This window comes from Notolepis coatsorum (assembly GCF_963971535.1).
Source record: "Notolepis coatsorum genome assembly, chromosome: 2".
NCBI classification, from domain to species: domain Eukaryota; kingdom Metazoa; phylum Chordata; class Actinopteri; order Aulopiformes; family Paralepididae; genus Notolepis; species Notolepis coatsorum.
In genome coordinates, this window is record NC_140166.1 from 49,269,556 (window position 1) to 49,282,778 (window position 13,223).

At 44.5% G+C, this 13,223-nt stretch overlaps 1 protein-coding gene across 1 annotated transcript in view; it reads left to right on the top strand.

Annotated features, from left to right (window-relative positions):
* The window catches only part of vps37ba (VPS37B subunit of ESCRT-I a), a 39,782-nt gene extending 27,370 nt beyond the window's left edge, over window positions 1–12,412 (top strand). The window contains exons 3-4 of the mRNA XM_084309232.1: window positions 134–216; window positions 6,401–12,412. Of these exons, the coding sequence (XP_084165358.1) occupies window positions 134–216; window positions 6,401–6,874 (557 nt within the window). The 3' untranslated portion in view covers window positions 6,875–12,412. The remainder of the gene's footprint in view (window positions 1–133; window positions 217–6,400) is intronic.
* The last annotated feature ends 811 nt before the right edge of the window (window positions 12,413–13,223 follow it).

The window sequence follows — 13,223 nt, forward strand, 5'->3', positions numbered from 1 at the left end:
ATTGACTACACACACACACACACACACACACTTCAATCTCAACCTTTAATCACTTTCTTTCCGAGTCTACTGATTTGGGTGCGTCCCTTCCCCCTGCTAACATTTGTCTTCTTCTGTCTCCTCCGTTTCACAGACCATACGTCGGGGAACACTTCCCTGGACACGTTGCTGGCCCTACTGCAGGCAGAGGGGGCTAAAATAGAAGAAGAGACAGAGGTAAGCATTGCGTCTCTTCCTCTTTATGTGACATGTGGTGTCCGTTAGCCGTTTATACTAGGGATGCACCGATCCGACTTTTTCAGTCCCGATACCGATACCTGGCTTTGGGTATCGGCCGATACCGAGTACTGATCCAATACCCATACCCTTATCTGAAATGAAAAAATATTTAAATAAAAAAATCTAACCCTAACTAACCTTACTGTCATGCACTTGTCCTAATATACTAACCTACACTGTGGCACTCAACACTTTGATGAACATTGTTACTCAGCTGATAGATCTGTGCTTGTAAGTCGCTTTGGATAAAACGGTCAGCTAAATGACTAAATGTAAATACCCATTGTTCAATTAATAAACTGTATGCCTCACTGTGTGGAAGAGACTGGGATCATTTTTTTGTGCAAGGCAACATCAGGCTTGACTTAAAACATTACATTCATGGCGCCCCAGTGGCGAACCACATAGCACGCTCAGCCGCGACACGGCCGACGCGGGTTCGACTTCCGAACCCGTCGTTATTTGCCGAATGTCTTCCCCCCACTCTGTCTCCCATTCCTCCTCTGTCTCTCTCTACTGGACTGCCCAGTAGAATAAATAAAGCAATAAAACGCCAAAAAATATATAAAAAAAAAGAAAAAAAAACATTACATTCATAACTTAGTGAAACTAAATGTAACAAATTAACACATAGATATAAATGTACTGAATTGTTATTTCTTATTATATTATATAAAAAAAAAATGTAATGTTGTCCTGTATGTATTTATGTATATATGTATTTATTGTGGGGATTGGGAGGGGGACGTTTGATGTTTCAGGTTGATGTCCCAGTGCTTAACAAACTGTACCGCAAACAATTACTACCAACCATCGTTGTGTGGCATTAAAGTATCTTGTATCTTGTATCTTGAGGCACAAACATTACACTGATAATGGTTGCCTATGAACAATGGTGGGAATTGCCTTTACTCCAAAGTACTTGTTCATTTCAGGGAACGTTGTGCTTTTACTCTACTACATTTATCTGAATTCATCAATTACTAGTTACTCTGGAGAAAAAGTTTTAGAAAATATGGCAAAAAGTGATCTTATTAACTCTTTCTCTGCCATACCCGAGATTTCTCGGGTTATCTCGCCAAAACCCGAGATTTATTTTCCTTTGATCCCCGTTCTATACTGTCAGCCGGAGCCATCTAGGTGTCTCTGATTCATTTTTTTTTGTCCACTTTTTCTCCCATTTTCTATATTTTCTCCCATCCCAATTTCGTATCTTCCAATTCAACCCTCCCCTGTCACGAACGCTGTTTCTTGCCTCCCACAAGCCGGCTGCAATGTGGACTAAGTCATACATAGCACAAGTCCCCTCCGGTACTTGAGGTAACAGCAGTCGCATCTTTTCACCTGCGCAGCTCGATCTCTCAGTGGCGAGGAGTAACGCGTGGGAGGCTCACGCTGCCCCCGACACTTCCTGATTCTACTGCGCAGGCGCACCAACCGACCTGTAGGAGTCGCTGTCCACAACGCCCGATCCCCACCCATCAGTTTCCCACCCCCTAATACGGCCAATGTGTATTAGTATGAACAACCAGCTAAACTGAAAGCAATGTGGAGCGCTGGGCTCGAACAGGCGAGCCCAGCGTCTCCGCATTCGTGGCGAGCGCCTTGCCCTAGGTGTCTCTGATTCATATGCCTACGTTGGAATTGCAATGACGATCGAATATCACCAGGTGACAGTATCGCCTACCTTTGAACTGGAATTGGCATACACGTTTTCCTTTTTATTCTTTTTTGGCAAGGGCTTCCTGCATGAACAGAGCACACAGCAATTGCCTCGAAATGTTGTTGCCTGAAGCGTATTTCCCATATAAACGTGTATAGACATATACACTGGTAATCGCGATGGCGATGCGATCACTTGGAATTATTCTTTTTGGAATACCTTCTGGCTAATGTAAGGTATATTCTATGTCTATTTTACCGAACCTGAAACATGTTTCTGTAACAATCACAGTTTTGTGTTTTACCGGACGTAAAACATGCTGGATGATTTTGTGAATGCACATATGTACATGGTATATACCTTTGATTTGGGAGTATTTGGAGCTTCAGGTGATCAACCAGAAAGATTTGGGCTTATTGCATATAATGTGTCATATCTCGCGATCTATTGAAAAAGACTGGATTATTCTGGAAATGGGGCGACGTTTAGCGTGTAGCGTAGGGCTGCCGCGGTATTGATTTTTTCCTTACCACACAAATTTGCGAACCCATTCAAACCGCAGCGGTAACCGCAATATATATATATTTTTTTTTAAATGTAATGTCATTTAATAATTGGTTTCTAAATAAACTTTTCGAATGCATTTATTTCTGTAGTAGTCTATTCTTTATAGCCTCTTCTAGTCTAACGTTTAATGTCTATTTATTCCAGAACGACTTTGCAGCAGGAATAATATTGGTTGAAAACAGCTGGCTGTTCTTGAACTGCTGGTCGCGACTCGCGGTAGCTAACGTTAACCAAACGCTTGGTTCAATAACCAACTAGGAATTAATTGACTGTCCTATCTATCTGCATAACAGATAATAACGTCATGAATCGTTTGTTCAACCCAGTGGCCAGCAAATTAACACCAGCTAAAGCTAGTGATGGATCCGGTTATTACATGGGGCTTACTCAAGAGTTAAACTGCTCACTCAGCCCTATCATTACATTAGATAGCCAACAGTTTAATCCCTAACGTTATGTGTAGCTGGCTATCTTTCAACACATAACACGGCCCAGGAGTAAATTTTAGCTTATTCTACCAGGTGCCGCTTTCTACCAACCTGTTACACAGCACGGAGCCAACTTGCTAACGTTAACTTGGGCAACTGCGCTCAGCACACACACACACACACACACACACACACACACACACACACACACACACACACACACACACACACAATATGGCATATCTAACGTTACTGCTCCAGAACAGAACCAGAACTTACCTGTCCTCGCTAACCGTGACCACTCCGTCTTTCGGGATCAAAACGGCAGCATTTACGGCATCCGAATGCCCTTCGATTGGGTTTCGCTACAATATCCATGTTTTTAGCAGATTCAAAGCGAAAACTTTCCGTAGCAGCAAAACAAGTTCTGGGGTTCGATCAGAATGTTAACTGTGCAACTGCGAGTGGAAACTTTCGAACACAAGGCTATACACAACTATAATTATTATTATTATTATTATTATTATTATTATTATTATTATTATTATAAAAAATAAACAGCCGGTGATGCGGTAATCAGCTTTACTCTGCGGTGGGCATGACGTGATGGCGATACCGCGATAATGCGGTAACCACGGCAGCCCTAGTGTAGCGTGTAACAAACTACAGTGTGTAGAAATGAACTAATTAGTCAGTAATGGACTATGAACAATGCCTGTCAAATTAGCCATACTATTGTCTCCATAGCTATAATACAGAACACACGATGGGTCTACAAACATCGCTAAAATTGTCTAACGCTGGCGCCATTTAGTAAAGATGACGAAAGCTTATGGCAGTCAATGAGTTAAGAGTCAGCTTCAATGGGCGGTCAGGTGGCGTAGCGGAGATTGCGCTCGTCACCAATGCAAGAGGCTGCGGTCTCGACTCCCGGAGTCAGCATTGCTTGAGGCTTGGGCTGATCGTCATACTAACTCGTTTGGCTGGGTCAGGGGGAGGGCAAGTCATGGGTGGGAATCTGGCGTTGTGGACAGCAGGTCAGGTCTGGGCGCTTGCTCAGCGGAGGCAGGACTTGATGAAGGCAGCGTGACCTCCCACACGTTACACCAATGAGAGTCCTCGCTGCCAGGTGAAAAAAGAGTCACTGGCTGTCGCCGCACGTGTCGGAGGAAGCGTACGGATGACTTCAGGGTTCCCTTGTACCGACCAGTAGGAGAACATGTGCACAACACCCAGGTAGGGGAGGGGGGGAATTGGCACAACGACTAAATTGGGACGGGGAGAAAAACAGAGAAGAATCTGAGAAAGAGAGGATTAAAAAAAATAAAAAATATAAGAGTCGGCTTCAAGAGGACATAATAGGAGCAGCATAACTGGACCACATACATTTACATTACTGTCAGGGCTAGGCGTATTGAACCCAATATGCAGACAAGAGAAAGGCAGACAGGTCTCGTTAAAACCCAGCACGGGTATATTTAATTAGAAAAGGGGTAGTCAGGTATCCGGGCAGGAATCGAGTGACACAGGGGGGGGGGGGGGGACTCGTACAGTCCAGGGAGCGTGTGTGGGGCAGGGTAGTCAGACGGGCAGGGGTCGATAACGTAACGGGTACTCAGGTAATAAGGGGGAGTAGGCAGGGGCAAGGCAGTCCAACAGGCAAGGCGTCATACACGGGTTCAGGTCCTCATACGTTTCGGAAAAGGCAAGGAGAGTAGTCAGGCAGGCGGAGGTCAGAACACGGTATCCAAGCACGAGATCAGGGTGAAGAGCCAGGTATTGGACTGCGGGGAAAGGAGGACAACACAGGGTTAGGCACGGTCAAAGATCAATGGACTAGATTATTCACAAGCGCACAGTCAACACGACTGGGAAAACACGACTGGGAAAACACGAAGTTACGATCTGGCAGCGTCATGACATCTGAGGCGGGGTTTATATAGATGACGTAATCTGCCCACAGACGTCAATCAGCTGCTCCCATGAACCTGAACTCCATACCTGGTAACGAGAGATAGAGAAGGAGAGAGAGAGAGTAGCTAGGCAGCGACGGCGTGTGACATTAACACAACCTTTCATCAGAGCAGCATAACTGGACCACATACCACTTTACCTTTAGAGGTCTATGGTACAGGGATTGAACACTCCCAAGCACTGGAACACACAAACATCATGTAGAATGCATACTTTAACTTTTGATCCTTAAGTACATTCAATATCAAATACTTCTCTACTTTGACTTATTTTACCAGGACTTTCACCTTTACCAGAGTACTGTTTTATCTGGGTATTTCTACTTTAAATGGGACATGCATTATAAATGCCTTTTTTCTGTGTTTAGCATGGTTGTATAGTAATACAGGTTAGTATCAATGGGTCTGTGTCTCTAATTACCATATTGACTCATCAGTCTAGTCTCGAGTTCACAAAATCCTCCCTCACTCAACTAAACTGTTCTGATTTGACGGTTTCTGTGACGTCGACATAGCATTGATTTGCATAACTAACGCCCCCTCTATGGTTGTAGCGCACAGTGAAACCCGACACTTCCTCAAACGGGAGAGGCAGAGCGAGAGAGAGAGGGGGAGAAACAGATAGAGAGAGAGAGGCTCATACACTGCGTTTCTCTGAGCGATCTCTCCTCAGCTGTCTGCCTGCTTACACACACTGGCGAGTGGCGACAGAGGCTCAGAGCACACATACATTCTCTGAGCGATCTCTCCTCATTCGCGACAGAGCACACATACACACGCGCGTCGCGCTGTCGTCTCTCTGTCTGTCTCTCCCTCTCTCTCTCCCCACGCGCACGCCCGTATTCCGATCCGTACAATAATAATCACAGAGGTATATATTGTCATTTGAAACAAGTTACCAATGCATTGTCCCGTGGGATTCTGCCCCCCCCCCCCGCGGCGAAATTAATTAGTATCCCCCTCAATCTCTCTCTATCTCTCTCTGTGCCAGTCGTAGACTGTGTGGATGACTGTCACTCAAAGTGCTTATGGGCGGAGCCAGGCCAACACAGCCTGATATCCAAAGTGAGAAAAATGTGGCTTTTGAGTACTTCATTAGAAATCTAAAACAATGAATTTTTTTTAATAAAAGCTTACAGATGTATTCAATAGACTCACAGGAATTGTGTAAAGTTGCCCAAATAGTGCTAGGAATAGCAATGCATGTCCCCTTTAAAGTAAAGGAGCCGTGAACGTCTTCCGTCACTGCCTCAGAGCCAGATCTCATTACTCTGTATAATACAGTACCATCAGGGGTTGGTTGATTTGTCCACAGGGACAAGTGGCTTTGTGTTTGGCTGTTGTCTTCTTTTGACATCAGTGCATTATATTCCTAGTACCATCATGACTCACTTTGCTCTCAAATTAGCATGTACAATCAGAGAGGGGAATCTATTTATCTATCCATCTATCAAACGCTGTTCCCAATCTCCTCCCCACTCTCTCAATAGAACATGGCCGACTCCTTCCTGGACGGAGACGTGACCCTGGACACCTTCGTCGACGTCTACCAGAGCAACAGGAAGCTCGCCCACCAGAGGAGGGTAAAGATTGAAAAGCTGCAGGAGATGGTGCTGAAGGGACAGAGGCTTCCCCAGGCCCCACTCCCCACCTCCCGCTTTCAGGACATACCCGCCAGACACATTCCCCTCCTCCCAGTGGCCAGCAGCGATGGTTCCCCTGTCCCCCAGCCCAGGAGAAGACCCCCGCCCCCTCCGTCCCAGCCGCTCCCGACCCCGCCCCCAGCTCCCGCCGTCTTCTACGCAGCCGCGCCGTACCCGCCTATTCCTCCCAGATCAGGCCAGTGTTACCCCAGCGTCGTCGACTCTGGCTACCCCCACGTCTACATGTCCCAGTATCCTCCAGCACTACCCCAGAGGCCCCCCCCCCACATGGTCCCCCAGCCTGGCTTCATCATGCAGTAAATACAGGCGCCACACAGAGGGTGCAGTGTGTGTGTGTGTGTGTGTGTGTGTGTGACTGTGTGTGTAGGTGTGTGTGTGGTGGACTTGGCACTGTAGTATCTCTGGAGCTATCATCTGAGTCGTCCTTCTAAAGGAATACGATGCATCGCGACACAAAGAGGGTGGACTGACACCGGCTGGCCTGGTTAACCCTTTCACTACCACACTACCAAAGGGTTAGCCCTCTCACTGAGACAATACAGAAGGTTAACCCTTTCACTACCACACTACCAAAGGGTTAGCCCTCTCACTGAGACAATACAGAAGGTTAACCCTTTCACTACCACACTACCAAAGGGTTAACCCTTTTCACTGCGACAATACAGAAGGTTAACCCTTTCACTGCCACACGACAAATGGTTAACCCTTTCACTACCTGCGGTAGTGAAAAGGGTTAACCTTCTGTAGTGTGGTAGTGAAAGGGTTACGTTTTTAGCTAAACACATCTCCCAGTGTCTTCTGTGGATCCCGCCCCGCCCCCATGCTCTCCCACATCAACACGAGTGACACAAAAGGACTCGACCGGACCAGTTGATCCCGCTAGCCTGCATCCCGTCAGTGTAAGGGGGCTCCGAGCGACCCGTAGCAAAGACAAGTGTGGGTCTTTATGGTTCACTGGCCTGAAACCTCCCCGTCGCACCGTAGCCGCCGATCAGCACTTAGTTCTAATGCAGAGCCCTCAGGTGTGGCCTGGCCATAGCTCTCTCTCTCTCTCTCTCTCTCTCTCTCTCTCTCTCTCTCTCTCTCTCTCTCTCTCTCTCTCGCTCTCTCTGTCGCTCTCGCTCTCTCTCTCTCTCTCTCTCTCTCTCTCTCTCTCTCTCTCTCTCTCTCTCTCTCTCGCTCTCTCTGTCGCTCTCGCTCTCTCTCTCTCTCTCTCGCTCTCTCTCTCGCTCGCTCTCACTCTCTCTCTCTCTCTCTCTCTCGCTCTCTCTCGCTCGCTCGCTCGCTCTCACTCTCTCTCTCTCTCTCTCTCTCTCTCAGTGACGGCACACGTCATACTCTGCTGTCTCTGCTGGAAGACTAGAATTGTTCAAAGAAGTTGAATCAAATCTATTTAGTATTTAATATCTTTCAGTTTAGTTAATTATGTATATGCAAACGTAGCGAGAGAGACCTTGCTTACTGTGCTTTGATGAGAAGGCAAAACTGTATCTATGCAGTTTCAGTAAAAATAAATCTACAAGGTACGTAGATATGTTTCAGCTGAACTAATATTTGACTATAGAGTACTAACGGCGGTATGTTAATTGTTGTTAGGATAGACTGATTAACATTTTCTATGTACAAAAGGGCTTTGGTTTGTGTCTCTCTTCTTAAATAGTGAATGTGTCTGGCGAGTGTGTGTGTTGTGGACCTGCCTTGTTCAAGGTGGCAGGCGGTAGTACCTGCTCCCTCTGTGTTATGGCTCGGAGGTATCCAGCATTTTGTTGAGATTTTGTTCATAAACCTAACCTTAACCTCGCTGGAGACATCAGGTCCCACCTTAACCCAAAAAAGTGTGATAATCGATTTTCGAAGTTATAATGCATTTCAATTAAATGCAGATGCCTTCTAGCCATGACCCTCTCTCTCAGGGCAGACGATCATGTTGAAGAAAGCACAGGGAGTTGGTTGTAAAGGAGAGGATGCACAGCATTAGAAACACTTTGATTAGGCCCTAGAGCCTTGCCTACAATGAAGGATCATGTATAGCCATATAGGATGTTTTCTTCCGTGTGTTGTTGTTTCTTTTTATTTAAATTTTTTGGGTTCCTGTTGTGTAATAATTACCCATTAATTGTGTCCATTGTGTCTGTTGTCTGGAGTGAAAAGTATGCCAATAGATATCCGGATGTGATTAAAGTTGAGTTTGTTGAATTTCCCGTCACATTGACTGAATACCAAAGATTCCCCATGATGACACTCCTTTTTTTTTATAATTGAAATAATCCCCATCATATACCGTAGTTAGTTAGTGTCAGTGCTACTGGCTGTGTGTGTGTAGACTGGTGGACCGCTTCCACGGCCTCTTGCGTTGGCGGCGATATATATTCCATAGTGATAGTCTATATCAGTGGTTCTCAAACTACGTGTTCCGACTAGGGATGTCCGATATTGGCATAAAAAAGTGATATCGGAAAATATCTGTATCCGTTTTCAAAATTGTTTTTATAATTTTTTTTTTTTACATTTATTTAACCTTTATTTACCCAGGCAAGCAAGTAAGAACAAATTATTATTTTATTTATTGTCAAAGTATGCATAATGTTGTGTTAATTACACGACAAGAGATATGTAATGTTAATTACCTGAAATTATTCCGTTTTTTGGGGAGGGGGGAAACCCTGCATATATCGGTATCGCTTGATATCGGTATTAAGAGTTGGACAATATCTGTATCGGTAAAAAAGCCAATATCGAGCATCCCTAGTTGCGACCCAAATTGAGGGCGCGGGTAGGTGACAGCGCATTGTCAAAAACTTTTTTTATTATTATTTTTTAATGTTCTGGCAACATAGTTTGGCTACATATGCCTCGTTTTATAAATGTGTATTGATAACATAGTGCTGTAATTAAACTTTCTAATAAATATGCATGATCAAGTTCAACAACGTGTGCTTTTATTTTGATATTCCTTAATTCCACGTTGAAATTACGCGATACATTAATAAGTGTGGGGTCCCCAAAAAAAAATCCTAAATAAAATGGGGTCGCGCTATGAAACAGTTTGAGAACCCCTGGTCTATATCCACCAGCAGTGGCCCGACAACAAACCCATGCAGTAGCACTCCTACTTATTAAACATGCAAGGGAGATCTCAGATCAAAGGAACGTGTGAGGGTCGTCATGCCGGCCCTTCCCCCGCCCCTGAATGCTGTAGCTGTGTGCACTGTGTTGAAGAGCCACGAAGTGCCTACAACCTGAATTGAACGTTGATGAATCACACTGTTGTTGAGGACGGGGATTTTTCCCTGCTGACCCTCCCAATGTCCCTCTGTGTGAACAAGCACACTGACTCGACCTGACGGCTCTGCCCCCTCCCCGCACCCCCCCGTCCCCGTCCCCCATCCAGACCCGACACACAACAACCCATAGTAGTGCCCTAGCATTATCTGTTTCTTCTGCTCTGACTGTTTGGGCATAATACAGTAGTCTGACGTCACTTTAGTTTCCCGCACGGTCCACCCTCATAGGGATTTATCATTGGGAAAATGTATTATCGGCTGTTGTAATAATTCTCCCTCAAGAACATTGGCAAGCTTTCCATTTCTGCACAAAATGAGTTCCCTTCTATCACTAACATTATTGTTTAAGCATTTTTGGTTGAAATAAAATTATTATACGTAATTATTTTACGATTAATTGCGAATTGTTTCATGTTGAGCTATAGATGGTGGATGAATACACACAGAAAGGTACACCATGCCAATGTTCATGCTTTATTTGTTTTAAAACGAGACGATTTAGAAATGTGTCCATTGGAAATACATTGCAATTTCAAGCGGGGTGGACCGGCGCCGAAAACAACAAGGACGTAACCGCTACACCTCCCTATGAGCAGAAGGTAGAGACTTCAGTCTGTCAGGCGTCAGAGTTTCACCGGCGTAGAGCTGCAGGCTGCTGTTGTTGAGTAAAGGTGCTCCCATAGTCGAGCGGACGGTACACGGAGCAGACTCCCGTGGACTCAAAGCGGACCCAAAGCAGATTCCAAGTGCGAAGCTCCAATTTTCTAATGCGCGGATGTCCGCGCCGCTGACTTGGTGTTTTGGTTGACATCGAACTGCATTTAATGTGACGCCGATCTGCATTTTACTCTGACCACTCGCTCCGTGCCAAGAGAGTAGGGCTTGAGATGTTTGAATGGCTTTTCTAAATGAAGTGTGTAAAACTGCCAGTTTTATTTCGAAATATTGGAAATGGAGATAACATAGAATATGTAAATGAAGCTCAGAGTCCAGCAGACCTCCGCTGAGTCCAGTCCGCATACAGTCCGCTCGACTATGGGAGCACCTTAAGTGTCCTTGGGCGGTGTGTCTATAGCGGCGTTCGCTCTTTAGTTCTTTCTACGCTGTGTGGGGAGTTTGCCACAGCGAGGTTTGAAGATTTGTCTGAAAGATTGGCAACATAACAGGGTTCCTAGATGTTTATGTCATATCACAGTGTGACAATTTAACATTGGCCTTTTCTAAAGTTTCACTTGTCAGCATGTAGTCTCTGTTAGGGTGGCGTCCAGGTTTGAACCCAAGAGCAGAACACAAGGTGCAGGAGAATGAGGCGGTTTAGGGTGTTTAATAGGTACCAGGCTTGACAAGGTTGGAAATATTGAATGTACAACAAGGGGGTTAGGATTCGGAAGGTCACTCCATGTGACACCAGGCAGTGTCTAGGCTGGAGACGTCCACGGGTGGGGAGTAGTCCGGGGTGTGTGATCCTACACACAGAGAGAGAGAGAAGTTAGAACAGGGCAGGTTCAGAGACAGAGGAAGCATACAGGTTTAGAGTCCTAGTACCACGGTAGGTGAAGCAACACTCGGACGGGGAGTGGCAGGGGTGCAGGCCTTATATCCAGGCTCGGTGATGACCTGATGAGTCTCCGGTGTGTTTGACCCAGGTAGACAGCGTGGGAATGAAGAGACAGGAAGCAGCCTGGGCGTGGAGACCTGCTGCCAGACAGGAGAGAGAGAGGCCCTGGCTGTGGTTGTAACAGGTCTCAGGTCTTTGCCCACAGAAAGGGCAAGGACTGCTTGCTGACATGTGAAACTTTAGAAAAGGTCAGCATTGCCTTCGGCTTGGGCCGGCCGTCGTACTGGCTCATTTGGCAGAGTCAGCGGGTGTAAGTCGATGGGTGGGGATTTGGACGTTGTGGACAGCGACCCCTACAGGTCGGTTGGGAGACGCCTGCACAGCAGAGACAGGAAGTGGCGAGGGTAGTGTGAGCCTCCCATGCGTTACACCTCGCCAATGAGAGTCCGCGCTGGCAGGCGAAAAGATGTGACAGGCTGCCTCCTCGTGTACAACCGACCAGTGGGGGGCATAGTTGAGCAACGTTCAAGACAGGGGAGGGGAGAATTGGATACACGAAATTGGGATGGGAGGAAAATAGAAAAATAAGGAGAAAAAGTGGATAAAAAAAAAGAAAAGGCAAATGTTAAATTGTCACTATTTTTGATGAATCGTCATTTCTAACCAACTAACAATGAATACTTATTGTATGTGTGCATGGTTTTCACTGTTTGTGTTTAAGTCTGGAAATTCCTCTTTAATACGTTTTGTATCTTAGCTGCTTGTACTGTATGTATGATGAGCTGATCCTCTGTATCCATACATGGTTTTATATGTGGTTGGTGACATTTTCAAGGTAATGTTACTTGTAGGTATTATTATTATTATTATTATTATTATTATTATTATTATTATTATTATTATTATTATTATTATTATTATTATTATTATTATGAATGTTGAGGTGGAATTTAAGCTTAATTTTCAAATTCATTCAATAAATCTCAAGTTTTTCTATCTGGTTTCTCTTGTCTGATTTTTCCCTTATACCACTCAGTTAGAGTTAGACTACCGTTGCAAGCCAGACGAATCTCCCAATGCAGGATTCGTCTGGCTTAGGGGGGGCTACAGTCGTACCATATATCCTTCAAATTATGGCTGGTATTTACCATTGGCCATATTTTGGACAGACCCAGAGTCTGGTGGTCAAAAACAGCCCCTGGGGTATTTGTCAAGTTCTCAAAAAAAAAAAGTGTAGTAAATCTATTTTTCATCCTTATGTCATTCTCCAATGACACGTAAAAACGTTGGTGTTTTATTTTTGGAATTAATTAAATTAATTAATAATTAAACCTCTGCTCAAATGCAGTTGTTTCCTTTTACCAAGTTAAAATAAAAAAACAAAGTGTTTTGTTTGTTTGTTTGTTTGTTTATTAACACAGTTAAACAGAAGTAAAAACAATACATAATAAGTTATAACGATTCTGAAGGATAAGTTAGAAGCCTAGAGGCTTATCAAGAACTTCCCCTGTTTTATAAAATCAAACATACAAAAATACAAAAATATGCATATTATAAAATACCAGAATACATTAAAAAGATTTGTGTTAATACAAACTAGGGCTGACCCCTATTAATCGATTAGTCGACTAATCGGTCGAAAGGAGCCATAGTCGACTGGCCAACCTCTTAGTCGAATATAATAATAATAAAAAAAAAAAGTATTAATATTTATTTTTTATTTATTTATTTTTTAATCATTCTTTACAAAAGAAAAGAGGCCTAGAAGCGTGGCTAACGTTAATGGCACACATACCAGAGGCTAACT